Below are 14,314 nucleotides of genomic sequence, written 5' to 3' on the forward strand. Positions count from 1 at the left end.
TGTGTGGAGTTTGCATGTTCTCCTCGTGCATGCTTGGGTTTTCTCCGGGTACTCCGGTTTCCTCCCACATTCCAAAAACATGCTAGGTTAATTGGCCACTCCAAATTGTCCATAGGTATGAATGTGAGTGTGAATGGTTGTTTGTCTATATGTGCCCTGTGATTGGCTGGCCACCAGTCCAGGGTGTACCTGCCTCTCGCCCGAAGATAGCCGGGATAGGCTCCAGCAGCCTGCCTTTTGTAATATTACTATTGTAATGTTGTGTACCTTACTGTGAAATGTTACCAAATAAATAAATCCCAGGAATATTCCTGTGTGGACTCTCGTTTCCCACTTGTCGTCTGAAACAATAACCAGATGTTAACAACCCATTCCGACCTTACCAGGTGTTGATCCCTCCCTGCCTGCGGTTACGGTGACAACCAAAAATGAGCTTCGCGGGAACTCTGAAGGCTCTTTTGTGCGTTCAGCCACCGTGGAGATGATGGGCCACACGATATCCATTCCAAAGGATCAGAGGGGCTTTGTACTGGTAGGTTGTACTTTTATGAACACAACATATACTGTAAGTCCATTGAGGTCCCAGCAATGGGGCAGGACTGTAGAGCATTTAGTCCTGGGACACAGTTTCCAAAGAGGTTGCTTGTGCTACAAGGTCTTCTATGGAAGCCCGTTTCCACCACGGACGAAGAAAAATATCATAATTATGAGATCAAAAGTGGGCGGCACGGCGGCTTGTGGTTAGTGCGCAGACCTCACAGCTAGGAGACCAGGGTTCAATTCCACCCTCGGCCATCTCTGTGTGGAGTTTGCATGTTCTCCCCGTGCAAGCGTGGGTTTTCTCCGGGTACTCCGGTTTCCTCCCACATTCCAAAAACATGCTAGGTTAATTGGCGACTCCAAATTGTCCATAGGTATGAATGTGAGTGTGAATGGTTGTTTGTCTATATGTGCCCTGTGATTGGCTGGCGATCAGTCCAGGGTGTACCCCGCCTCTCGCCCGAAGACAGCTGGGATAGGCTCCAGCCCCCCCGCGACCCTCGTGAGGAAAAAGCGGTAGAAAATGAATGAATGAATGAGATCAAAAGTCAAAATCATGAGGTAGGAAAGTGCGAAGAAATTGAAATTACAAGATAAAAGTCAGAATTATCAGATTAAAAATTGAAATTACCGGTATAAAAAAGTTACCGGTCCTAATGATGATAAAACATCAAAATTATTAGATAAAATGTCCTAATTATGAGATTTGAAAGCCAAAGTTATGAGAAAAAAAGTCCAAATTGTGAGGTAGTCGAAATTCAAGTTGAAATTATGAGTTAAAAACTTCTTATTATGAGATAAAAAGACAATATTATGAGCTCAGAAAGCCCCAATAATGAGGTAAAATGTCGCAATTATAAGATAAAAAGTCAAAATGATGGGATAAAAATTCATAATTATGACATAAAAAGTCAATATTATGAGATTGAAAAGTCATTTTTTTCTTGTGAGAGCTACTAATTTCTGTAACATTCATTTTCATATCTTATTTAAAAGCAAACAAAGCCAATATGCTTGTTTTACCAGAACATGAACAAACTGAATGAAATGACTGAATGAAATGAAATGACTTTTGTATTTCACAATTTATTTATTTCTAGTCCTCTCACATTATTAACTGAAAACCTGAATGAAAAGCAGGTTTGCCCTCCTCTGCTGGGTCTTCTGCCTTCTGAACCGCAGATGCAGCACGCCTTCTTTTGTGCCCTCGCCATCCCGGAGGGGTGACAAAATGCTGGCACTCGTCCGTCACGTTGGCACCAGTGCTGAAATTGAAATCAGTGTGTACAAAATAAGTTTCAAGCACGGCACATATACTTTCTCGTCACGATCCACGCAAGCCGTCATTGGACAGCCAAACTGGGGAAGTGCAGAGACTGACATGCAACCACCACGTGCTTGCTCACGTAGTCAGATGTTGTTGCACGCGCATCACACGTCATCTGTAGCCTGATGCGCCCACACACAACCAAAGTTCCTGCTGCACTAAAAGTGTCTGCACTCCCAAATCCGTACTGGATGCCTTTCTGGCAAAGTGTTCTGGGCATGCCCAGCCACAATGAGGACCAGTAGAAAATGTACGGATGAACGAAAAACTCCTAACCACTTGTTCTTCTTTTTCCCGCTCCAGATTGATGGTATCAAGACTGGTCTCCCAGCTTCCCTTGAAGGAGGCAGCCTTTTCATCACATGGCAAGGAATGAGAGGCATACTCCAAAGTGATTTGGGAATCACCGTCACATTTGATTGGTCCACGCTGGTGATGGTTTCCCTCAGCAGCAGTTACTACGGTAACGTGGCCGGGCTCTGTGGCAACTACAACGGTGACAAGGAGGACGAGATGACCACCCGGGAAGGACACAAAGCGGTCAATGTGACCAACTGGGCAGGGTCGTGGAGCGTCCCAGATGGAGACCCATTCTGCTACCATTACTGTGACAACGTGTGTCCTCAGTGCTCTGAGGAAGACCGGATTAGGTAATGGCATCAAACCGCATCAGATATTAATTACTGTGTTTATGTTTATATGATTATTCCATGAATATGGCTTGGTAGAAGCACACCTCCAGCTCCAGCATACCCCCACACCCCTAATGAGGCTGGACACATGCAAACGATATGGACACCTTCAGTTGCAATGGATCTTCTTATTGTATGACAGTTAAATTATGTTCATGCAATGTATGCAATTTATTGAATCGTTTCCCTCCTTTCTGCTGGTGAAATAGTTCCAGACCCGACCGGGATACAGAAATGTCCGCAAAATAGGATTCTTTTTGTAAATGGAATAGTTTTAAAAACCTGTGTACCACCTTCTAAATGCAATTTAGAGCCCTCTATACATGAAATAACACCCCTATAGTCACCTTTACGCTCCTATTAGCCAACATAGTAGATATTTTAGTAAGAAGAAATAAGACTAGGCGGTCGAGTGGTTTGCGCGCAGACCTCAGAGCTAGGAGACCAGGGTTCAATTCCACGCTCTGCCATCTCTGTGTGGAGTTTGCATGTTTGCATGCGTGGGTTTCCTCCCACATTCCAAAAACATTAATTGGTTAATTGGCGACTCCAAATTGTCCGTAGGTTGTTTGTCTGTATGCGCCCTGTGATTGGCTGGCCACCAGTCCAGGGTGTACTCCACCTCTCAACCGAAGACCTCTGGGATAGGCTCCAGCCCCCCCCCCCTCCCCCCGCGACCCTCATGAGGTTAAAGCGGTAGAGAATAAATGAATGAATGAAGACTAGTGCTTGTGCGTGTGTTGCTGTAAATCTTTTCCACAAGTGCTAGGGGAGCTGAGCTAGTCTGAGAGTCTGGTACTTGTGTGTCTCACCGAATATGAGTCACATGACTGACACCGAGTGACCAGCGTAGAATACTACATATCATCATCATCATCTTCTGAATGCTTTATATTTGTGCTTCACTTCATTTAGACATTTTCCTCTTGAAAATACTTTCTTAAGGTAGGTTAAAAAAATGCGTACAAACAGGAACGTTAATGTTTGAAAGGGTCGCGATATGCGGAAAAATGTATTTTTGGACCACAAAATGCTTTTTTATAGAACACAATGGAGTCTACAGATACTGTCCTTTTTGTCTTTGAAATCAACTTCAGGTACTCTGGTCCGGAGTACTGTGGAATCCTGAGCAACAAGAAGGGAGCGTTCGCTGGTTGCCATGGTAGCGTGCCGGTAGGGGAGGCAGCGTCGGACTGTTTGTACGACGTTTGCGTCAATACAGGACGACGTGAAGTACTCTGTGAGTCCTTGAGCAATTACCTGGCTGAATGTCAGGAGGCGGGAGCTTCTGTGCTGCCTTGGAGACAGCAGGCCAACTGCAGTAAGTTTTTCACTATTTACTTTCAGAAATACAACTCAACTTTGACTCTGACTCATTTAGAAAGGTGGTACATCCCGGATTGGGCTCCAGTCAATCACAGGGGTTTGGCCTTTCTCTGTTTACGGTGGTGTGAAAAAGTATTTGCCCCCTTCTTGATTTATTATTTTTAAATAGAACTTTTTATTATTAATGTCAGGCTGCACGGCGGTCGAGTGGTTAGCACGCAGATGTCACAATTAGGACACCAGGGTTCAATTCCACCCTCTGCCATCTCTGTATGGAGTTTGCATGTTCTCCCCGTGCATGCGTGGGTTTAATTGGCAAGTCCAAATTATCCAAATACGAATGTGAGTGTGAATGGTTGTTTGTCTATATGTCCCCTGTGATTGGCTGGCCACCAGTCTCGCCCGAAGACAGCTGGGAAATGAATGAATGAATGAATGAATGAATGAATTATTAATGTTGGAAATAAATCAAAAGCTACATTACCCTGTGGGGAAAAAGCGATTGCCCCCTCCCCCTCAAAAGAATCAAATACTTGATTCACTTCAGCGAGTGACTCATAAAAACTGGAGTCTGTGAAACACATCAGTTTCCCGCGAAAAACTTGGCCACACTCCCAAGTGCTTCGAAGGACTTCTGGTTTGTGCCGCTGACGGTGAACCCAACTTTATAGGAGTTGATAATAAACGGACATGTTTCTTCTAATATTGTCGGCTTTTAACATACAGCCATATGTGTTGGATCCCGAATCCGATCCGGAATTATTTTTTTTATCTGTAACGTCTAATATGGTCATTGCATGTTTTATGCCGGACTGTCCATGTTTAAAATACTCTGGTAGAGCCACAGATTGTGGTGGGAAATGGCTATTAGCAACCCTGCTCCCTGTATGCACACTCTATAATGCTACACAGACGGGCACTTTTGCTCCATGACTTACACAAAATAAACACCGTTAGAACACTGATAAACTGTTACTTACTGCTTGCTCTTCTGACTCTTCCACACGACCAAGTAACGTTGGAAAGGTGTAGGGCTTCAGCAACAGTTTGTAGGCTAGTCCAGCTGCACACACGTTAAATACACGTTGACAGATTAAAATGCATTTCTTTTTGCTGGTAATCAGGAACTCCAACCACTTGTGCCTGATGTTTGCCTTGTTAAGTATTGCAAACAAAGGGAGCTTTCCCTTACACCCGATGAAACACTTCCTGGGAGACATTACTAATACCATAAACACAGAAGCAGAGCTTGGGGGAGGGAAGAGAGCATATCTGGCTTACAGTCACGGCTATGTAAGGCCTGCGCTGTGTGACATCACACACCTCCCATTTTACGCCCTCTGAAACCGAACGTTCAGAGCCATCCCAAACTTCTTTCAGGGCTCACTTCCAAATGTGCAAACCTCATTATCTGAAACTTTGGCATAGTTTAACATGAGAATACAACATTCTAACTACATTTATAGGTCAGAAAAGTGGGAAAAGCATAATAGCTCCCCTTAAATCAGTTTTGTGATGCAAATGTTTTACTGTTTTGAACGCATATTGTTTTGAGAAGATAAACGCTTTACTTTTCTGACCCCACCAACTCACTGGAAATACTGGTGGTCTTGCAAGCAAATAGCAAAAACTTGTCCTTTCAGTCACGACCCAGTTCATATGTTACGCGCGGAGTTCCCCAGGGGTCAATACTGGGGCCAAAACTGTTCAACTTGTACATCAATGATATCTCCAAAGTTACGAAAGACTTAAAGCTGGTATTATTTGCGGATGATACCACTGCTTTTTGTTCTGGAGGGAGTACAGATGAAATCATTAGAAAGGTCAGAGAAGAAATGGTCACACTAAAAAGATGGTTTGATGATCATAGATTGTCCTTGAACCTAAATAAAACTAAAATCATGCTGTTTGGTAACAGCAGAAAGGACACGCACCAGCAAATACAAATAGACGGTGTGGACATTGAAAGGGTGAAGGAAAATACATTTCTGGGGATCACAATAGATTAAAATATGAGCTGGAAACCTCATATTACAAATATACACTTGCTGATATAGTTCATCTTCAAACAGCTAAAATAATGCATAAGGCGAAAAACAACCAATTAGCTAAAAATGTCATCCAACACTTCTCTACAAGAGAGGAGAAATATGATCTCAGGGAAGAAGTACATTTGAAACACTTCTATGCTAGGACTACGTTATGCTAGCCATAGCATTTCAGTATGTGGAATCAAACTATGGAATGGATTGAGTAAGGACCTCAAACAATGCACAACGATGAGCCAATTCAAGAAACAATACAAGCAGTTGATGTTTGCTAAATACAAGGATGAAGAGTCTTGAACCAGTCATGATGTGCTATATATATCACTATAGTGACACTTACTATGGTACACATTATGGCATTGGATGCTCATATCACCTTGTACTTCGGTACGAGGTACATTATTTAAAAAAAAAAAACTTTAAACTGCATTATGGAAAGCAGGAAGTGAACAAATGTAACAGTTAGTGATTGTAAAAGTACCAGATGGAGGGGTAGGATTTAATAAGCTTTGCTTCTTCCTACTCCTTTTGGACATGTGGAACTGTGAACTGATTATGGGATGCATTTAATTGTAATCTGATGCATGTTGAAATGAAATAAAACCATTACCATTACCATTACCATTACCATTACCATTACCATTACGACCCAAACCAAATGAGGAGCAATTATTGACGATGTGCCAGATTGCTTGAGTTCCAGTGACGTGGTTCCTCCCTGTGTCTTTAGCTGTTGAGTGTCCATCCAACAGCCACTATGAGGTGTGTGGACCAGCCTGTCCAGCCAGCTGTGGGGCTCAACCAGAGGAGTGTCATGAAGGCTGCGTGGAAGGCTGCTTCTGTGACCCTGGATACCTACTCAGCAGAAATGAGTGAGTGCAAATAAAAGCTTCTTATTTTGATTTCAACTTTTGCAGGACACACATCGCTATTAACTCATGACTCAATCCCAGACATTTTTTAAAAGACAACCCCTTAATTAGCCATTTTTGATGATTTTTGACTGATTTCTCAAGGCACACACAATATTGTGTCCTATAGCGATTATAGACTTGTGTGATTCCTCCATTGAAATGATCCCTGCTGAGCTAAATGAAATGCATGAATGCGGGGTTGCATCATCACCTCTTTTTGCAAAAAATATGTAAAATCGGATAAATACATTGTTGGGATTAGCATTTGGGTTTATAAAATGTGTTTGGTATTGAATGGTAGCTGGGAGGGGGGGGGTCTATCCATCCCAACAGACTCAGTCCCACCTTTTTAATGCAACACACAGCATAGGACAACACAGCACTGATTAACTCAAGTTAACTAGATAGGGCAGCTGGGTGGGGGCTTGCTGAGTGGGGCTGCAGTCCACTCTCAACAGGCCCACTCTACACCCTGGCTTTTTAATGCATGACACTATGTAGGGAGGGGAAAGAGGAAGGATGATAAATCAAATTAAATAAATTCATAAATAAACAAAAATAAAAGAATAAAGGAAGTGGAAGTGGAAAACACTGTAGTTGGAGTGACAATAGGGAAGTAGTAAGACTCAAAGTGTGATTATTTCATTTGAGGTATTTTAAAGAATATTTTTCTTTTTCAATGTCACTGAAACAATACCTTGATGATACATTGATGTTTTTTATATCCATGTTAGCTTGTGATGACTGGTGTGGTGACTGTAGTTGGAGTGGTTTCATTCTTTCTTTTGTACTGGACTATTGGACTACGTACGTATGTACGATACGATGACTAGTAATGAACTCTTGGCATGTAGTCGGGTGCCTCAAGCTGGGTGAGGGTGGTTGGATGTGGGGTTTTCATTCTGGTAGAAAAGGAATAATATATGTTTTGTTGGGATGAGGTTGGAATCTGGGTGGTTGGGGGGGTGGGACTAGATAAGTCTTGGCTTCTTCCCATTCCCTTTGGAACATGTGTATGTTTATATGTACATAGGTATTTTTATTTGTGTTGATTTATGTTTGGTTTGTTGTGCTTTGGATGATGTTCGAAATAAAGAATGAGTTCATGTATACATCCTTGTTGGCATCCTATTAGCTGGCTAATACATGGAAAGAGGAAGCGGAAATAGTAGAAGTTCTTTGCCTAGTAACACAGTTACACCACAAGTCTCTGCTTTGTTATTGATCATGGCTGCAAAATAAGGCAACATGGAGCCAAAGAAAGTAGCAAGTGGATTAAGAAGGTAAGAAACATGATTGAATTCAATGGTAATGGTAATGGTAATGGTTTTATTTCATTTGAACATGCATCAGATTACAATTGAGTGCATCCCATAATCAGTTCACAGTTCCACATGTCCAAAAGGAGTAGGAAGAAGCAAAGCTTATTAAATCCTACCCCTCCATCTGGTACTTTTACAATCACTAACTGTTACATTTGTTCACTTCCTGCTTTCCAGAATACAGTTTACGTTTTTTTTTAAATAATGTACCTTGTACCGAAGTACGAGGTGATATGAGCATCCAATGCCATAATGTGTACCATAGTAAGTGTCAATATAGTGATATATATAGCACATCATGACTGGTTCAAGACTCTTCATCCTTGTATTTAGCAAACATCAACTGCTTGTATTGTTTCTTGAATTGGCTCATCGTTGTGCATTGTTTGAGGTCCTTACTCAATCCATTCCATAGTTTGATTCCACATACTGAAATGCTATGGCTAGCATAACGTAGTCCTAGCATAGAAGTGTTTCAAATGTACTTCTTCCCTGAGATCATATTTCTCCTCTCTTGTAGAGAAGTATTGGATGACATTTTTAGCTAATTGCTTATTTTTAGCCTTATGCATTATTTTAGCTGTTTGAAGATGAACTATATCAGCAAGTTGAAGTATTTGTGATTTTAGAAATAAGGAGTTAGTATGTTCTCTGTAGGCAGCATTATGAATTATCCTTACTGACCTTTTTTGCAGTACATTTAGCGAGTAAAGATTGCTTTTATAGTTATTAGTCCATATTTCCACACAATAAGTAAGATATGGTAGAACCAGAGAGCAATAAAGAGTGTGGAGTGATTTCTGATTGAGAACAAATTTTGTGTTTCAAATGTACTTCTTCCCTGAGATCATATTTCTACTCTCTTGTAGAGAAGTATTGGATGACATTTTTAGCTAATTGCTTATTTTTAGCCTTATGCATTATTTTAGCTGAACTATATCAATAAATAACTCATTGCAAAACACCAGAGCAAGAAAGGCTAAAGTGAGCTGAAATGTTCATGTATCATTGCGATGCATTTGCAATTGTTTTCATGTATGATTGTTCATGAATGATTGTAAAACTATAACAAGATGTTTTGTGTGAACATTTCTGGCTCTGTGGTGTTTTCTTCTGGGTGTGGCATCGTCCCACAAATGGAGCTTTGGGAAGGCCCTTCCAGAGCTGCTGACTGACTGTAAGCGTGTGTTCTTACCAGATGCGTTGAAAAGAAGAAGGCCTGCGGCTGTAACCACGGCGGCTACTATTACACGCCGGGCGAGACGTTCTGGGCCGACTCCCAGTGCCAGCGACAGTGTGTGTGTGATGCCGCGACACAAACGGTGCGCTGCCATGCAAAGGGCTGTCGAAGCGGAGAGCGATGTCGAGTGGTGGATGGAGTCCAAGACTGTTACCCGACCAGCTTCAAGACCTGCTCCGCACGTGGAGATCCTCACTTCTATACCTTTGACGGACGCAAGTTTGATTTCCAGGGCAACTGTGTGTACCGACTGGCCAGTCTGTGTGAAGACGCTGAAGGCCTTGAGCACTTTGAGGTACTGTGGTTTTTCTTGCGGATGGGGTGTCGTGTTTTATGCAAAATCCCAGCGATTCATTGAAATTCATTGAAATTCCTTGGATTTGCAAGGCTATTTTAAACCACCTTACATCTTGAATAATAAATACTAAAATAATGAAATAATATATTTATAAATAATAAAATAATTTTAGTTTATTTTCAAAAATTTTTTTACACGTATTTTATTTGAAGTAATTAAGTAACACTTTTTGAATTATTTATATATTGCTTCTTTTATTTAAGTCAGGGTTTCTCAAATAGTCTCAACTTGGGACCCACATTTTCCAGTCACAACCCACTTTTATTAAAGTCATTTTATATTTGTATTTATTTTTATTATTTTATTTATATTTTATGAATGTCATGAGAATTGTTTTTACACTTATTTAAGCCACTTATTATTTTTGATTTTCAATATGTTTGACACTTTTATCTTTTACACTTTAAAAAAAATCTTTTTAACTTTTATATTCCTTCTTTTATTTATCCAAGTCAAGGATTCTGAAATTTGAACTGGGCCCCACATTCTCCAATGGTCATGAAGTTGCCACCCACTATTATTGAAGTCATTTAACATTTCTTTAAATTTGTATTGTTTTTGTAATTTCTATTGGAAGTCCTTTTAAGTTTTTTATTTGTAATTTGTTATTATATACTTCATTCATATTGTATACAGCATTTTATTTATTTTTTTACATTTTTATTTTAATTATTTTACACTTTAAGTCATTTTTAGATTTTTTTATAATTTTATTACATTTTTATTTTAATTATTTTACACTTTAATTTAAGTTATTTTTTATCTTTTTTTACAATTTCATTTTAATCTTTTACATTTATTTATTGATGTAGTCCTTCTTTTATTAACTGTCTATAAGTAATTGTATTTGTGTAGTTTTTCATGAATTGTCCAAAAGGTTTGTGTTATCACGTCTCTGCTCAATGTCGTCACGACCTGTGCAGGTCCACCTGGAGAACATCAACCGTGGAAACAAAAGAGTATCCTATGCCAAAGTGGTGACGGTAAAAGTCTTTGGACACGTGTACACCTTCTCCGTGGAGCACCCCAATAAAGTACTGGTAAGAAACATGCAGTATACACGCACACACGAACACACACACACACACACACACAAATAAGTGACACTTGTGTTTGTTGCAGGTGGATGATGAAGAAAAGTCCCTTCCCTTCTCATCCAATCAATCAGTGGTTGAGGTTCATGGCAGGTACAGGTGGGCTGTCCTTCAAACACACTTTTTAAAGGTAAGACATCATCTAACCTTTCAATGCATTTAAAGTCAACACCCCAGGCCACACACTGAAAAATGGATGGATGCAAGCAATATCATCATCATCATCATCATCATCATCCATTTTATTTGGAAGCACCTTTCAGGGAGCCCAAGGTCGTTGTACATAGTAGACACATAAAAGAGCATAGAATAAGTTTAACTCTATCCTAACGAGGGTCGAGAGGCGGGGTACACCCTGGACTGGTGGCCAGCCAATCACAGGGCACATATAGACAAACAACCATTCACACTCACATTCATACCTATGGACAATTTGGAGTGGCCAATTAACCTAGCATGTTTTTGGAATGTGGGAGGAAACCGGAGTACCCGGAGAAAACCCACGCATGCACGGGGAGAACATGCAAACTCCAAAATAAAATAAAATAAAATGAAATTAAATGATATATGATATGAAATAAAATGAAATGAATATAAAATGAAATGAATATAAAATAAAATAAAAGGAAAATAAAATAAAATGAATATAAAATAATGGAATATAAAATAATGGAATATAAAATAATGGAATATAAAATAATGGAATATAAAATAATGGAATATAAAATAACGGAATATAAAATAAAATAATGGAATATAAAGTCATGAGTAACATTGCTATGCTAGTCTTGACCTTTTTCTGTTAGATTACAAGTTTTTTCTCGTAGTATTTGGACTTTATTCTTAAAATTACTGCAGATTTTCCAATGTTCCAAGGACCAATTAAAACAAAAAACAAAAAGCCACGGTCCCCAAATGTCCCCAAGGCTGCACTTTGGACACTTTGTAATGTGTTACCCTAATAATGCAAGTCCACCCCTTCAAATACAACAAACCTTTACGTTACATGGGTATTTTTTTACGAGGCCGCATGGTGGATTAGCGGTTAGCATGTAGGCCAGCCACACAGTCAGGAGATCAGGAAGACCTGGATTGGAATCTGCACTTGTCCATCTCTGTGTGGAGTTTGCATGTTCTCCCCGTGCATGCGTGGGTTTTCTCCAGGTACTCCGGTTTCCTCCCACATTCCAAAAACATGCTAGGTTAATTGGCCACTCCAAATTGTCCATAGGTATGAATGTGAGTGTGAATGGTTGTTTGTCTATATGTGCCCTGTGATTGGCTGGCCACCAGTCCAGGGTGTACCCTGCCTCTCACCTAAAGACAGCTGGGATAGGCTCCAGCATACCCCTGAGGCTAAGTGGCATAGAAAATGAATGGATGGATAAATGGTATTTTTTAACATCGTTTTTGGACTGTCAATAAGTCGAAGTGTCGCTTGTTAAGTCAGACAAGCACGGCGCCATCGAGTGGCGTCATGCCGCTCAATGAAAAAAAACCCAGCACGTCTCGGGAAGCGCATGTCCTGAGAAAACAGGACATTTAGTCACCAGAGCAAGTTGTAGGATAGTAAACAGCAGCAGGAAAACAAAAAAGTAGCAAAAAAAGAGCCAGCAGCGCCCATATTTGTATTTCCTGTACAGGAAGAGAGAAGATGTGTTGACAGGAAACGTGTGTTCATGCATCACAGGTGTCTTTTGACTTTGCGAGCACCGTCCGAGTGGAGCTGGCCACCAGCTATCACGGGACCACGTGTGGCCTTTGTGGAAACTTCAACAGCAATCCCACGGATGACTTGATGCTGGCCAACGGGAAGCTGGCGTCCGATGCCAATGAGTTTGGCGTCAGCCAATGGGTGGCCGACGTGCGGGGCTGCTCTAAGGGGTGTAAGTTACTTTCCTCTGGGAAATAATCCAACTGGTATTTCTATTGGAGAAGATATGTTCCTATTTACCCTTGCTGACTGTAAGTACTGTGGGTACAGACTGTACAAAGTGGGAATATACGTTCTTTATGAATATGTATAAACTGCAAGGTTCATAGTAGTGTCTTATATTATTACTGTCCAATGAATAAGAGGAAGATTAGTTAATTTGAGCTAGCTTACAATGCTGTCATTGGGACACACCAATGCATGGTTTGATATCCATGCTGTGATCATGCATACTACATGTAATACTTGCAGTATTTCGCCTTGTTTTGACGATTTAATACACAACCAAAACTTCTTTTAGGAGGCGCATTGATATACATACTTATGCTAGTTCTGTCAGATACAGCGACAACACTTACGATGTCCGCTCTCATTGGGCGTGGCCGTGTCTTCCAGCACAAGACGTGTGTTCCAGCCCTCAGGTAAATCGAGAGCAAGGTAGAATTGAGATGATGAATTGAGATGATTCATGCTAGCTGCTACAATCATTTTCTTGTTTTTTTGTGAGGGCTTTAGCATCAAAATTGGTATTTCCCATGACATTCATTGTTAGCTAGCTCATATTAACTTGTTTTTCTCGTGCTAGAATGAACAAAAAGGGAAATAAATATGTTCATAGGGATTCGGAATGATGGGCAATATTCCCCCAAAAGTGCAGTCCCCTTTATAGTGAATACAAAGATGTCAAGGTTAATCAGTTTTTGTACCTGTAGGTTTATATCCTAAGAAAATTAACTAATTTCCAATGGGAATTTTGTTTTGGAAATGTGGAATTACAAACTTCCGATATGCTGATTATTGAGCGACTGGTTCAGTTCAAAACCAAACCGTAAAGGCCAAATCATATAAAGCCAACTTATTGGTGCGTAGATCTGAACTGAAAATGGTTTGTGCCGCTAGGTGAGGACTGCGCCCAGCCTCTCCCCCCCGACTTTGTACCGCCGAGCTACACTTCCGCCTGTGATGTCATCACTGCGGAGAACGGCCCCCTGGCCGACTGCATCGGCCGAGTGGAATCGCAGCAGTTCCGTGACGACTGCATATACGACATGGTGCTCCATGGCGGCAAACAGGAAGCGGCCTGTCACGTCATCAGTGACTACGTGGAAGAATGCCAGCTGAAGGGAGGCTGCGTCAAGTCGTGGAGGACCAGGCAGCTCTGCTGTAAGTAAGCCTTCACAAAGCATCCATTCATGCGCTCATCGGGTTGGCATACTACATACATACTACATACATACTACATACATACTACATACATACTACATACATACTACATACATACTACATACATACTACATACATACTACATACATACTACATACATACTACATACATACTACATACATACTACATACATAACATAAAAAGACCTAGATAATTAAATGTTAACATAATTAAAAAAATATCCCAATGCCAGGTCATGATTAAGACATTAAAAAGTAACAAATTTTAGATGAAAAATGGAAATTGAGATAAAAAATAGAAATTGATAAAAGTCGAAATTATGAGATGAAAAGTTG

The 14,314-nt window shown here is 40.6% G+C and overlaps 1 protein-coding gene across 1 annotated transcript in view; it reads left to right on the forward strand.

The window, feature by feature from the left end:
* Window positions 1-14,314, forward strand: part of LOC131105180 (IgGFc-binding protein-like) — a 57,358-nt gene that overhangs the window by 39,043 nt on the left and 4,001 nt on the right. The window contains exons 27-35 of the mRNA XM_078790508.1: window positions 387-532; window positions 2,171-2,517; window positions 3,657-3,880; window positions 6,664-6,805; window positions 9,368-9,704; window positions 10,691-10,807; window positions 10,890-10,991; window positions 12,552-12,747; window positions 13,695-13,958. Coding sequence (XP_078646634.1) covers window positions 387-532; window positions 2,171-2,517; window positions 3,657-3,880; window positions 6,664-6,805; window positions 9,368-9,704; window positions 10,691-10,807; window positions 10,890-10,991; window positions 12,552-12,747; window positions 13,695-13,958 — 1,875 coding nt within the window. The remainder of the gene's footprint in view (window positions 1-386; window positions 533-2,170; window positions 2,518-3,656; window positions 3,881-6,663; window positions 6,806-9,367; window positions 9,705-10,690; window positions 10,808-10,889; window positions 10,992-12,551; window positions 12,748-13,694; window positions 13,959-14,314) is intronic.

The sequence above is a fragment of the Doryrhamphus excisus genome, linkage group LG5 (genome assembly GCF_037039965.1).
Source record: "Doryrhamphus excisus strain RoL-2023G ecotype Guam linkage group LG5, RoL_Dexc_Guam_v1.1, whole genome shotgun sequence".
Lineage (NCBI taxonomy): Eukaryota > Metazoa > Chordata > Actinopteri > Syngnathiformes > Syngnathidae > Doryrhamphus > Doryrhamphus excisus.